Raw genomic sequence first — 14,132 nt, forward strand, 5'->3', positions numbered from 1 at the left:
CTAACGGTCAAAAGTGCGTTTAATAGGAGTGCATAATTAGTAAAGGAGCGTCATCGACCACGTCACTTGGTTGTCTTTTAGCCTGAACTGCTCGCAGTGATTGCGGAAAGAAAAACCTACCATAAGCACTGCGAGCAGTTCAGATGCCTTTCGATGTTCCCGATTAATCTAATAAATACCGGAGATGACGTGTGATGCGAACGGCAAAGGGGCGTCTTTACAAAATAGCGAGCGTCAGACATAGAGGCGTCAACACACCGCAAAGAGTGAGCGCTCAATTTAAATATCCCGCCCCTTTTTAAGAACGAGCGTCCGCAAATAGCGTCCGGGTCTGAATCAGGCCCATAAGTACATACATGTATTTATGAAAAGAAGACATTTAATTTCCACTCACTTTGCCAACTGGTCTACACGGGGTGTCCCCCTTCCAGTATAGCATTTAAATAATGTTTATTACCCCCCCGGTATCCTCTTCCATCTGTGTACATTTGTTTTTAGTTTGCTATAGTTTCTTAAACCTGGTTTCAATTTCAAATGACCTAAAAAAAAAACAAAAACATAACCATCAATAGATTTCAAAATGGTATGTGGTCAAGGGGATTTTTTTTTTTTTCGTAGGGACAGATTGTATTTCTCTATAACTACATGAAATACCTCACAGAACCCTCTCATATGGATTTCCAAGACAGGCTGCATTCACGCACACCTAAAATATTCATTGCTGAATTTGCATTAATACATAATAAGGTCCTCACGTTGACTTGATCCAAGCTGATGAGGTGCAGAAGTTGAACATCTGCATTCAGTTTAAGCATTTTTTTTTTACATTGTTCATATCCATTAACAGGGACCGTACTCTATAAGAGTTCCAGGTTATTATAAGGAAGTGTTGAAAGCCGTAATGGAACCAAAAAGAAAGAAAGAAAAAAAATCAAAGTGTAGAAATATTTTTTTAAAATATTTTCTAGAATAGAAAAGACAAACGGGCCGCTGTGTAATAGAGCATAAGGCAGTCTTTATGTACGGAGGAATCCCATAAGAAGGGAATACGTTCAACAGGGCAACATTCAGAATGTTGAAGTTCACATGTCAACACCAAAATGTCGACATGATCTGACTGCAATGCCGACATGGGCAGAATTTTGACATTCACAATGTCGACAATTTTAGACGATTTTAGGGTTTGAGTTGATGTTAGGATTATAGTTAAGACACTTGTAAAAAAAAAATCGCATGTCAATGTCGGCATTAAGAATGTAGACATGTCGACCTCCCATCCATGTTGACATTCTGAACATCGACATTCAGTCTATATCAACGTTCTGGAGGCAAATATTGTACCACAGCCCATAAAAAGATAGCAGATTTATGGCTTGGGTCGCAATGGAGAAAAGCGTTATTTAAGTATTATTAACAGCGGTAGCAGTAGTATGATTGGATTGGATGTCATATCAAATAATAATAAAACCTAGTCTAATATTAATTTAAACTTGGCTCCAGCTAAATATTTCTCATGTACTCCAGTTGATATTATGCTGGGGATTTCTCGGACGATATGGCGATTTGGGCCGACATATCGTCCAGTTCGTCTAGTGTGTATGAACTATGGACGTGATTCAGACCTGCTCGCTAGATGCGTATGCAAATTCTGCAAGGCAGGCGATCGCACGGCAAGGCATTAGCACGCCCACTATGTCTTAGTGTGCAATCGCATTGTGTATGCAGACGCCCACCAGCCTGTCTTAAGACGCCCACTTGCGCACGTCATATCCAGGAAGTGTATGCAACCATCAGTAACATTGAGTACCATCGGATGCGATCGCAGCACTTGTGGTTGACCATATCCTGCCGCAAGTACTGCGAATGAATACTACCAAGTGACATGTACAATGACGCTGCCTTTTAATTATGCACGCCTCTAAAACGGCGTTAAGACGCTCAGGCACGCCTGCGTTCGCACCTCCACTCCTCCATTTCTAGCGGCCAGCCCCTGTCACAACCCACAAACGGCATCTCCTGTCACTCATTCTGCGGGCAGTCTATGCGCAGCGAGCGAACGCTTTCTGATCGCTCGCACTGGTTCGTGCATGCGCATTGCATTGTGTACGCATGCGCAGAATCCAAACAATTGGCTGGCTGCGTGCGAATGCATCCTAGCGAGCGGGTCTGAATCAGGTCCTATGCGCGCTCCCACGCGGTGACATCGGGGGTCGTTCCGTTGGCCGTGCGTTCACGTCAAATTGGGCGAGCGAGCTGCTGACGCCAGGAAGGTGAATGTTGCAGGTGAACAATGTATCGGCGGCCGGACACCGGATTGTGCAGTGTGTATCGCCCTCTCTTATATAATGGCAGGTCGGGTAGTGTGTAACCTTCTTTACGATGATTTGCAAATTATTGTTATTAACTTAGCAACTGATTTGTGGTAGAAACGAATAAACATGCTAAATAAAAGTTGCTTCTTACCTATCTACTTCTGAGCTGAAGCTTTCTCATGACGTGTATCAATTAAGTTTGAGATGACAGTAGTCTGAGGCCTTCTCACTTTTAATATTCAAAACAATAGATTGTGGGCCTGATTCAGAGATGGCACCGCCCCTGCGTCTCTGCGAAAACATGCGAAAGCCACCGGACGCTTTTTAGAAAAGACGCCCGCTGCAGCTTTCTGTGATCCACAGCTGCTTCCCACAGTGCAGCATTGGATCACCATCTCGACCATCGGGCAGGCATCAGTCATCTGAGTAAGGCTGAGGTTGCTCAAAATGGCAGCCAAATCTCAGCTGCCGAAGTCAGTAAATCTACATTGGAAGATGCAGTCCCTGGCCCAAAATGGAGGCAAACCGCCTCCATTTTGTGCTATGGTCCCAGTCTCCTCACCCAAACGGCTGCAGCCTCACAATGTGTTCGAAGCTACAGTAGAATCGTGACTCATGCGCACCGGCGCAGCTAGTATCGGACAGCTGTGACCGAAGAGGACAGAATCATAGACTGTGCTGAAATACTGAACAGAATGGAAATAATCTGCCTGTGATTCATCTCACTCATGATCTGACAACACTTTCCAAGCCAGAGATCCCAGGCAGATATTAGTTTTGCCTTGAGGATGCACAGAACATAGGGGGTCATTCAGACCTGCTCGCGAGCGGCAGTACGCTCGCAAGCGGGTCGATGTTCCCCACTGTGCATGCGCATGATGGAGGGAGCTCCGTCGCGCGCATGCGCGAAACCCGGGGGGGCGGGCTTTCCATCGCTCCGGGTCTCACACCAAAGAGGGCGTGCTGTCGATGTTGATTGACAGCATGCCCCCTTTGGTGGGCGTGCCGGGGGCGTGCCTGCCAGACGGAGGCATTCCCATGGGAACGCCTACCGTCTCAAGCCGGCCCCACTGACATCACTAGTGATGTCAGTGGGAGTGATTTTGGCTCTGATAGAGCCAAAATCATTCCAGGGCTTGCGGCAGCGAGACCCTACCGCAGGGTCTCCGTCGCAAGCCCGATGGTCGCGATGGTCAAGACCATCGCGACCATCATCATGGACGCTCGCTATAGCTGTGGGTGGTCACCCACAGCTATACGAGCGTCCAGGAGGCCGCTCCATTTTCATGGAGGAGGGCACTGATTCAGAGCGAGCGCTCTGGTCAGAGCGTTCAGCTCTGAATCAGGCCCATAGGCCGTATCTAGACCAATTAACCCCTAGTTGCACCATATCTCATGCTATTCAGACCTGTAAAGAGCTATAACACTCACACAAGGATCAAAGCTGGTTTGTTGTGCGTATCTCGCATGTCTTGCACTGTGCATTACCCATATCTGAGCATACCCAAGTACAGGCAATACAGAGTCGTACGTATTTCAGTCACATCTCACATAAGCCCCAGTTACGGCCATAGATGGGCTGTAACGGGGAGTTATTACATAGGCTAAGCTCGTTGAGGGCGTGTGGACAGAACTATGCAGTGTTGGCCAGAAGATTGTTTTTAAACTTAACTTTCGGTGCAAGCTTACATGCCGCCATTGGTCACACCAGCGAAACTTGTACAGTCTCTACGGCAGGTGCAGTTTCTTCGTCTGACCATGTATTTAAGAAACGATAGCTACAAGCTGATTGGTTGCTAGGGGCAACCTCTCCACTCTTTAGACGGTGTGATACATCTCCCCATAACATCATACTCAACCTGTCCCCAAAAACACATTACTCCTCATTGCTTTAACACAGCTATTAACAAATATTCGCATTATTAATTCCCAGTTTTCCACCAATTACGTGCCATGGCTCTGGGCTGCCGTCTTTATTTAAACCTACATAAAAAGAGAATACTGTATGTACGATACCCTCAATCACTGGCATTGTCAGATGGATGGAAGCTAGCTGTAAGGAGACTGTCAGCTCTCTGTACAAGTAAAAAGCCGCAGTCTGCAGGTTAGGATCTATGCAATATATTCTCGCGCTGGGCAATTTCACAGCTTGTCAGTCAGATCTACGATGTCCTATTGTCTGGGGAAAGGATTCATGTTTTACTTTAAATAGCACCAGTCACCCACAGGGGCGTATCAACTTAAGGGCTGAGGGGGGCCGATGCGCAGCGGACCACCCCCCACCATTAGCGGACCCCCCAAGTTTACCTATTTGAATGTGCCTGTCCGTGCGGTGCACCCTATGCTTGTACAGCGACGCTATCGTTCTGGTGATAAATTCGGAAACATGGAGCTTCTGCAGAAGAGAGCAAAGTCTTTGCTAGTTCCTGAGCAGCGCCATGAATACATCACCAGAAAAGTGATGTTGCGGGCCGGCGCTTGACACGGGTAGGCACACTGGGTGCAGGGCCCATGTGTACTGCGCACCCCGCACCCATGCAGTCTAGGAAATCAGTGATATCAATGGCTGCCTTAACTTGCGGGAGATTAGAACACTTTTCCAGGGGTGCACAGGGCTACCCAAAAATTCTGAGAGCATGGTAAGTAGGTCTTTAACACACAATCATCTCTTCAAACAATGGGACACAGTCAGGCGCGCTGATAGCCGCACCGGGCCCGGGTAAAGAGGGTGTGTCCTAATCACGGAAGGCGTGGCCACACCACCTTAGGAGGGGAGGGGGGCGCTGTGAGCCCCTCAGCCCGGCGCATAGCCAGTGGGGTCGCTCTCCCCACAGGCTTTGGAGACTGCTGTGGCTGCTGCTGTGAGCAGTCTCCCAGTGCAGCCCAGCACACAGCAGCGTGTGGTGGGCTGCTGTGATGTAAGAAGGGGGTGGGCGGTGCCGGGTCCGGGCACCTCCAGCAAGCATAGTTAGTAGCCGCCCCTCCCCCCCATCTCGGCACCCCTGGACACAGTAGATAGCACCCTTACATAAAGAGAGATAGAACCTTAGGGAAAAAAAACTAAAAATAATATATATATAAGACATAATGCATATGTACCGTCAGCCTTCATTAATTGACTTAGCTAATAACCCATGACACATCGTGATCTGCGGCAAAACCTTTAACCTAAAATCGATGGTCACTTCATAATGAGCACATGAACTAAACAAACAGTAAATAAACAGACCTGTCAGTGTAAAGTAATTCAGTCCGCGTCTCTCTCTGTAACTAGACAGAAGATTAATTATTCAGAGGTGTTTTCGCTGCCACCAGACCAATAGCAATCCGCTAATGACTTCAAGTATCAGAGATCATATTGCCGAATGGCTTTTACACACATCTCAACAGGCAGCAATCCAAGTTACCAAGCTGATTCAGCTGAAGTTTTTGGCCTGGCTGCTACGTACCACTGAAAGGCGAATATTGGGCTATTACTTTTCGTATTGACGTTTCCTCTGATGTCAGCTCTTTATTAACAGGTTTTTTTTTAATACCATTGTAAAAAAAGAAAATTGCAGTTACAATGAAATGTAGGATTGTTCCAGAGGGTGCAGACAGTGCTGGTTGCTGGACAACATTAGCTATACCTAATACGCACTGTGCAATATGGGCCTGATTCAGACCCACTCGCGAGCGGCTGTCCGCTCGCAAGTGGGTCGATGTTATGGACTGAGCATGCGCACGATGGAGGGAGCTCCGTCGTGCGCATGCGCCAGACGCGACGAGCGAAGGAAAGTCCTTCGCTCGTTGTGTCCGATCAAAGGGGGCGTGCTGTCAATGTTGATTGACAGCACGCCCCCTTTGGTGGGCGTGCCTCCCTGACGGGGGCGTTCCCACGGGATCACTCCGGAGCTTGCGGTTGAAAACCTCAACCGCAGGCTCCGGCACGCAATTTCGATGGTCGCGATGGTCACGACCATCGCGGCCATCACAATGCACGCTCGTATAGCCTGTGGGTGGTGACCAACAGCTATACGAGCGTCCAGGAGGACGCTCCATTTTTACGGAGCCCGGCCCTCATTCAGAGCGTGCGCTCTGCTCAGAGCGTACGGCTCTGAATGAGGGCCTATGTCAGGTAGTTTAACTTAATTATATAATACAGATACAGCAATGAATTATCACTCCTATAGCTATCGGGACTGATTCTGGGTTGGGAGCAGAGTAGAAAAAAAGTTAGTTAACTTCTGCATCTGGACAAACTATGTTGCACTGCAAGGGGGGCAAATACAATTTTTTTATTTTTGCATGCAGAATAAATACCGACTGCTTTTGCATGTAGCCCACAGATGCTGGACAAATGCTGGTGGTACGGCCACAGAGAGACGTGTACAGCTCTGTATTCGGGCAAATATACACATTGAGTTGTGCGCACGCAATGGGAGAGCATTTCTAGGCAATTAACATTCAACTCTGTACGGGGGCAGTTTCTGGTGCTATCGACTCCAATCACCATTATTCTCCTATTGCATTGAAACATCACAAGAGTAGTGGACTGCGCATGTGAGAGCTTCATCCGACTTTTCCAAAGAAATCAGCAAGAACCAATTATTTCATTAGCTTAGATGTTACATTATTTTGCATGCAGTAATTGTACCATACCACGCAGAAATGTTTTCTACTGCAAAATGCATACACTGTACAACTTAAGACCCCCATACATCAGCAATTGACTGCAGCAATCGTGCAATTTGCAATCGATTGTGTATAAAAATCTTTCCCTTTTTCAATCGATTGCAACTTGCAGAATTGCCACAATCGATTGAAAAAGGGAAAGATTTTTATACACAATCGATTGCAAATTGCACGATTGCTGCAATCAATTGCTGATGTATGGGGGCCTTTACTCAGATATAACTGCCCACGTTTAATCATTCAATTGAAAAACAAATATATACAAATATATAAAAATGAACAGTGAAATAAAAAGACTTTTGCAAGACTTACTTTTGCATATATTTCCCGAACTCCTGCTAAGGACTCAGTGACCTATTCATGATGTTAATTATTGGGGTCGAACGGACCCCGATAATTAACATTCTAACTCGCCGCGGCTGCCGTAGCAATTCATCATTGCTCCGGCGCGGTGACAGCTGATGCGAGCGGCTTCACTGCTTCTTTTCGGAGCAGTGACGGGACTGCGCATGCGCACAAGAGCCCAGACGTCCGGCGGAAAGAGCCGGACAGGGGCGGGGGGATCCTAATAGAGCCCTCATCGCAACCCAGACCTCTTTCCCATAGGGAAGGAGTGGGTTGCGATCCCGGAGCATAGCGATGCTCCCGCAGTCAAGCTCCGGGCTCAGAGCTTGATGAATTCTGTCCCTATACTAGTGTATGGGGACAGCGGGCCATTCCACCAGAGGAAGGTAAGCGGGAGATATCTGTGATACCAGTGTATGGGGACAACGGGCCATTCCACCAGAGGAAGGTAAGCAGGAGATATCTGTGATACTAGTGTATGGGGACAGCGGGCCATTCCGGGAGAGAAAGGTAAGCAGGAGATATCTGTGATACTAGTGTATGGGGACAGCGGGCCATTCCACCAAAGGAAGGTAAGCAGGAAATATCTGTGATACTAGTGTATGGGAACAGTGGGCCATTCCGCCAGAGAAAGGTAAGCAGGAGATATCTCCGATACTAGTGTATGGGGACAGCGGGCCATTCCGGGAGAGAAAGGTAAGCAGGAGATATCAGTGATACTAGTGTATGGGGACACCGGGCTATTCCAGGAGAGAAAGGTAAGCAGGAGATATCTCCGATACTAGTGTATGGGGACAGTGGGCCATTCCGCAAGAGGATGGTAAGCAGGAGATATCTGTGATACTAGAGTATGGGGACAGCGGGACATTCCACCAGAGGAAGGTAAGCAGGAGATATCTATGATACTAGTGTATGGGGACAGTGAGCCATTCCGGGAGAGGAAGGTAAGCAGGAGATATCTGTGATACTAGTGTATGGGACAGTGGGTCATTCCGGGAGAGAAAGGTAAGCAAAAGATATCTGTGATACTAGTGTATGGGGACAGCGGGCCCTTCCGCCAGAGGAAGGTAAGTAGGAGATATCTGTGATACTAGTGTATGGGGATAGTGAGCCTTTCCGTGAGAGGAAGGTAAGCAGGAGATATCTGTGATACTAGTGTATGGGGACAGCGGGCCATTCTGCCAGAGGAAGGTAAGCAAAAGATATCTGTGATACTAGAGTATGGGGACAGCAGGCCATTTCGCCAGAGGAAGGTAAGTAGGAGATATCTGTGATACTAGTGTATGGGGACAGCGGGCCATTCCGCAAGAAGATGGTAAGCAGGAGATATCTGTGATACTAGAGTATGGGGACAGTGAGCCATTCCGGGAGAGGAAGGTAAGCAGGAGATATCTGTGATACTAGTGTATGGAGACAGTGGGCCATTCCGCCAGAGGAAGGTAAGTAGGAGATATCTGTGATACTAGATATGGGGACAGCGGGCCATTCCGCCAGAGGAAGGTAAGTAGGATATATCTGTGATACTAGTGTATGGGGACAGCGGGCCATTCCGCAAGAAGATGGTAAGCAGGAGATATCTGTGATACTAGTGTATGAGGACAGTGGGCCATTCCGGGAGAGGAAGGTAAACAGGAGATATTTGTGATACTAGTGTATGGGGACAGCGGGCCATTCCGCCAGAGGAAGCTAAGTAGGAGATATCTGTGATACTAGAGTATGGGGACAGCGGGACATTCCACCAGAGGAAGGTAAGCAGGAGATATCTATGATACTAGTGTATGGGGACAGTGAGCCATTCCGGGAGAGGAAGGTAAGCAGGAGATATCTGTGATACTAGTGTATGGGGACAGTGGGTCATTCCGGGAGAGAAAGGTAAGCAAAGGATATCTGTGATACTAGTGTATGGGGACAGCGGGCCATTCCGCCAGAGGAAGGTAAGTAGAAGATATCTGTGATACTAGTGTATGGGGATAGTGAGCCTTTCCGGGAGAGGAAGGTAAGCAGGAGATATCTGTGATACTAGTGTATGGGGACAGCGGGCCATTCTGCCAGAGGAAGGTAAGCAAAAGATATCTGTGATACTAGAGTATGGGGACAGCAGGCCATTTCGCCAGAGGAAGGTAAGTAGGAGATATCTGTGATACTAGTGTATGGGGACAGCGGGCCATTCCGCAAGAAGATGGTAAGCAGGAGATATCTGTGATACTAGAGTATGGGGACAGTGAGCCATTCCGGGAGAGGAAGGTAAGCAGGAGATATCTGTGATACTAGTGTATGGAGACAGTGGGCCATTCCGCCAGAGGAAGGTAAGTAGGAGATATCTGTGATACTAGATATGGGGACAGCGGGCCATTCCGCCAGAGGAAGGTAAGTAGGATATATCTGTGATACTAGTGTATGGGGACAGCGGGCCATTCCGCAAGAAGTTGTTAAGCAGGAGATATCTGTGATACTAGTGTATGAGGACAGTGGGCCATTCCGGGAGAGGAAGGTAAACAGGAGATATTTGTGATACTAGTGTATGGGGACAGCGGGCCATTCCGCCAGAGGAAGCTAAGTAGGAGATATCTGTGATACTAGTGTATGGGGACAGCGGGCCATTCCTCAAGAGGGAGGTAAGCAGGAGATATCTGTAATACCTCCTGCTTTACCATCTTGATGAATGGCCCGATAACTTAATTTTTACAATTACAGGTGAAAATGTGCATTTTCACCTGCTTTTGTGAAAATGAAGTGATGATAAGTAGGCCCCTGAGTCACACTTTGGTCTATCCCATTCAGCAGCTACAATAGATAAGATCTGAATAAATACACTTTAAGACACCTACCAGTTTCTTCATCGATGCTAAATCTCCCCAGACCGCTGCCGTCTCTTATGGAATACTGTATTTCACCGTCCCGGCCGTTGTCTTCATCTCTTGCCAAAACTTGCAAAACACTTGTCCCAATGCGTGAATTCTCTTTTATAGATCCAGTCACCGCAAAATCCATAAAGTACGGAGTGTGGAGGTTCTCATTGACGTCTATCACTTCCACTTCCACAAACGAGACCGACGAAAGCGAAACAGGGCGGCCCTTATCCTTGGCCCGTACAGTTAGGTTGTAAAACTGCTGCTTCTCATAATCTAACTCTTTGTTCAAGCGAATAGCTCCGCTGGTTTTATCAATCTCAAACCTTCCATTGTAGTCATTGACCAGTGAGTACCGTACTTGGCCTCCTAGACCAAGGTCAGGGTCTTGGGTTTCAAGCCAAGATATTACAGTGCCCACTGGCAGATCTTCAAGCACCCTGGCAGTGTAGCTGAAAGGTATAAAAACTGGAGAACAATCATTGACATCATCCAGATAGACCTTCAAAGTAACCACCGAAAAGAGCTGTTGACCATTTTCGGCTTTGTCTCTTGCCTCAATTTTCAATGTGTAGTTGGACATCAGTTCTCTGTCCAACTGATCGGCTACATACACTATTCCAGTTGAGCTGTTAATCGCAAACTTTTTTGTGTCTGTTAAAATGGAGTAAGTGACTTCACCGTTTGGTCCAAGATCCTTGTCTCGAGCTTCTACTTGAATCAACTCAGTCCCGATGCTTGTGCTCTCTAGGGTGTTGACTAAATAGCTTTCTTGTAGGAAGATGGGGCTGTTGTCATTGGCATCATTTATATGGATCGTTAACAGTCGCCATGAAGACCTCTGAGGATTGCCTAAGTCGTAGACTGTGATATTGAGAAGATATTTATCTGTTGTCTCTCGATCCATGGGCATTAGGACACTGATCTGACCAGATTCCATATCAATAGCAAAGCAACTATCTGTATTGCCATCTGTGATTGTGTAAAGCACCTTTCCATTAAATCCAGAATCAGGATCTGTGGCTCTAATTTTCAGCACAGAGGCTCCCACTGGGAGGTCCTCTTTAACAGAGACATCTGAAGGAAATGATTTGTCAAACTGGGGTGGCTGTCTGTTTATTGAAAAGTAGTCAAACAAAGTGTCTTCGTAATTTAGCCTGGAGTTGGCCTTTGATTTTTTCAGAAGCTTTTCTGCTAATTTCTGGGCAACTCTTGTTTCTTTACAGTCAAAATACTTAGACGGCACTTTGCCATGTACAACGGTGATGTTAACGAACATGGGATCTGCAAAGTTCTCACCATCAGTAGCAGTGATCTTAAGCGCAAAGTTACTGTTTCTCAGGCCAGAACCAATAAAAGATTTTTTAAGCTGCAAAACCCCTGAATCTGGATTCAAGAAGAAGAAGCCTTGTTCGTTTCCTGACATTATTTTGTACTTGACCAGCTCTAACTCATCGACGTCGATGGCAGAGACTGCAGTGATGTGTCCGCCAGTTGGGAAATCGAAAGAGATGACTCCTTGGCAGGCTACCTTCTCAAATAATGGCTTATTATCATTTATGTTTCCAACATGAATCGTTACATTCACTTCACTCTCATGGCGATACGGGGAACCCCAATCGGAGGCCCTTACAACAAATCTATAACTCTCAGGTGAGGACTCAAAATCAAGGACGTCTGAAGTGCTAATGATTCCCGTAAACTGGTTAATGGCAAAAGGCAAGGAACTTAAACTGGCAATGCTGTAAGTAATATAACCGTTTTCGCCTTTGTCTTTGTCAGATGCTGAAACCATTAAAATACTAGTTCCAATGGGAACACTTTCATTGACAAACGACTCGTATGAGTTTTGTTGGAACTCCGGTGTGTTATCATTGGCGTCCTCCAACTTGATAATGACTTTGGCCTTAATATCATCGTCTTTTTGCACCACTTCTATTTCATAGGTATCTTTGCCATCCGTGTTTAAATGACGGACTGTGGTGATTAGTCCTGTTATGGCGTTAATCTTAAAATACTTAGAATCCGGACTTTCAGAAATGTTGTATTCCACAGATGAAGTCGCCGGCTGCACCTTCACTGCTGCGACAACGGCGCCAGGAGGAGAGAATTCACTGACGGTCACATCATAAACATCTTTTTCGAACTGAGCCTTGACCTTTTGCTTTTTAGGGCTAGCAATATGCACATAGTTAAATTCAGAAGACTTCTGCGGAGACCCTTTGTCTTTCACCTGAAGAGTCATATTCAGGCCATGAGGAAAACTGTCCCAATCAATAGGACTTTTTTGTTTGATTTTGTACTCGTTCATCCATTTTCCCTCCTTCACCAATGAAAACTGCTGCAACAAGTCTCCAGAGACTATGGAAACCGATTCAATGTCTCCATTGGCACCCTCGTCAACGTCGTCAATGGTAACGATGGCATATGAAGGGTCCATGTCCAACATGGATGGAATGTGAGTGACCACAGTGATCGTGGGAGCATGTTCATTAATACGTTCAATGTGAACAAAAAGTTTTGCGGTACTGCTAACACCATTGTTGCCATACAGTTTCATCCCACGATCTACGGCTAAGACTTCCAGGTCATATCTATTTTTCTCGTCGTAATTCAGTCGTCCGCTCAGTGAAACCACCCCACTGGTGGGATGGACGGAGAACAGATCTACCTTACTCTTAAAATAGTAATAACATTCGCCGTTGGATCCAATATCCGCATCGGTGGCAGTGACCTGTGCAATACTAGTCCTTATCGGTGTACTTTCTGCAATGGTAACAGAGTATGTTGTAGGAGAGAAGAGGGGTCTCAAATCGTTCATATCTAAGACCTGCACATTAACTTTTGTCCAAGCCTCTAAGTCTTCCCCTCTGACCGAAGCCTTTATTGATAATAAATAGCTGTCTTGAATTTCCCTATTTAGAATGGCAGAATTTCCTCCTTTTGTGCGAATGCGTAGAAAACAAAAGTCTCCTATTACAACTTCTTCAGCTTTAAAAAACCCTTCTTCATCTCCGGACATTATCCTGTATTTGATGTCCCAGGACAGGTTGGCTAGCCTAATGCCAATCTTCGTTTGACTGTTGAGGTATGTCCGTGCCGCTGAATTTTCGTACACGGTGGCATTGTACACGGAATGGGTGAACTGGAAGATCTGAGGTGAGGTTCCTTGAAGAGCAACGCATAATGTAAAAAACAAATGTAAAAAGACCAAGGTAATATAGGAGGGCGATGTCTGTATGCCTCTCAGGATATCCATGTTTATAGCTATTCCATAGTTTTTTTTCTTCCTGAAAGAAACAAAACAGAAAAAAAAAAGTTGTTATAAAATATGACACTTTTACTCCAAATCAATCAGTAACTATAACATGAGACGAAAAAATGTAAACATATTCCACAAATATACTGATCCTTTAATAAGATGTGTGAGGATTACTTAAACTTCTTGAGGATTTTTTTTGCCCTGCTGATGAATATAATACTAGTCATATTTGTGGTTCTAGTGCACAATGTAAGGGACCAGGTGGACACTGGGGGTATTTTAGACCCGATAGCGAGCGTCAGGACGCTTGCAAGCGGGTTGATGTTCCCCACTGCGCATGCGCAAGACCCGGTGAGCGACGGGCCCACCATCGCTCCGGGTCTCGCACCAAAGGGGGCGTGCTGTCGAGGTAAGTTTGCTATGGGTGTGCGGTGTGGGGGCCCCCTGGACCCAGGGGCTCATGTGCACCCATTATAGATACGACCATGTCCGGAGCTGCTCAATTAAAGTATTTTTTCCACTTCAGCGTTTTGTTACCGCCCATTAAATCAAGTGTTAACGGGAGTTAATATGTGTTAATGGGTGTTAACACTTAGAATCCATGATAAGTTTACGGATCTATGCGCCAAGTGCCTTGCATAAGCAGTCCTAATACTCAAATAGGCAGCAGGGCGGCTGAACCCAAGGGTT

General features: G+C 46.3%; 1 protein-coding gene across 1 annotated transcript in view; it reads right to left on the minus strand.

The window, feature by feature from the left end:
- Nucleotides 1-13,463, minus strand: part of FAT3 (FAT atypical cadherin 3) — a 467,371-nt gene extending 453,908 nt beyond the window's left edge. Inside the window, exon 1 of the mRNA XM_088455722.1 lies at nt 10,160-13,463. Coding sequence (XP_088311848.1) covers nt 10,160-13,439 — 3,280 coding nt within the window. The 5' untranslated portion in view covers nt 13,440-13,463. The remainder of the gene's footprint in view (nt 1-10,159) is intronic.
- Between the last annotated feature and the right edge of the window lie 669 nt (nt 13,464-14,132).

Source organism: Taudactylus pleione, unplaced genomic scaffold (assembly GCF_031769625.1).
Source record: "Taudactylus pleione unplaced genomic scaffold, aTauple2 ptg000667l, whole genome shotgun sequence".
NCBI lineage: Eukaryota > Metazoa > Chordata > Amphibia > Anura > Myobatrachidae > Taudactylus > Taudactylus pleione.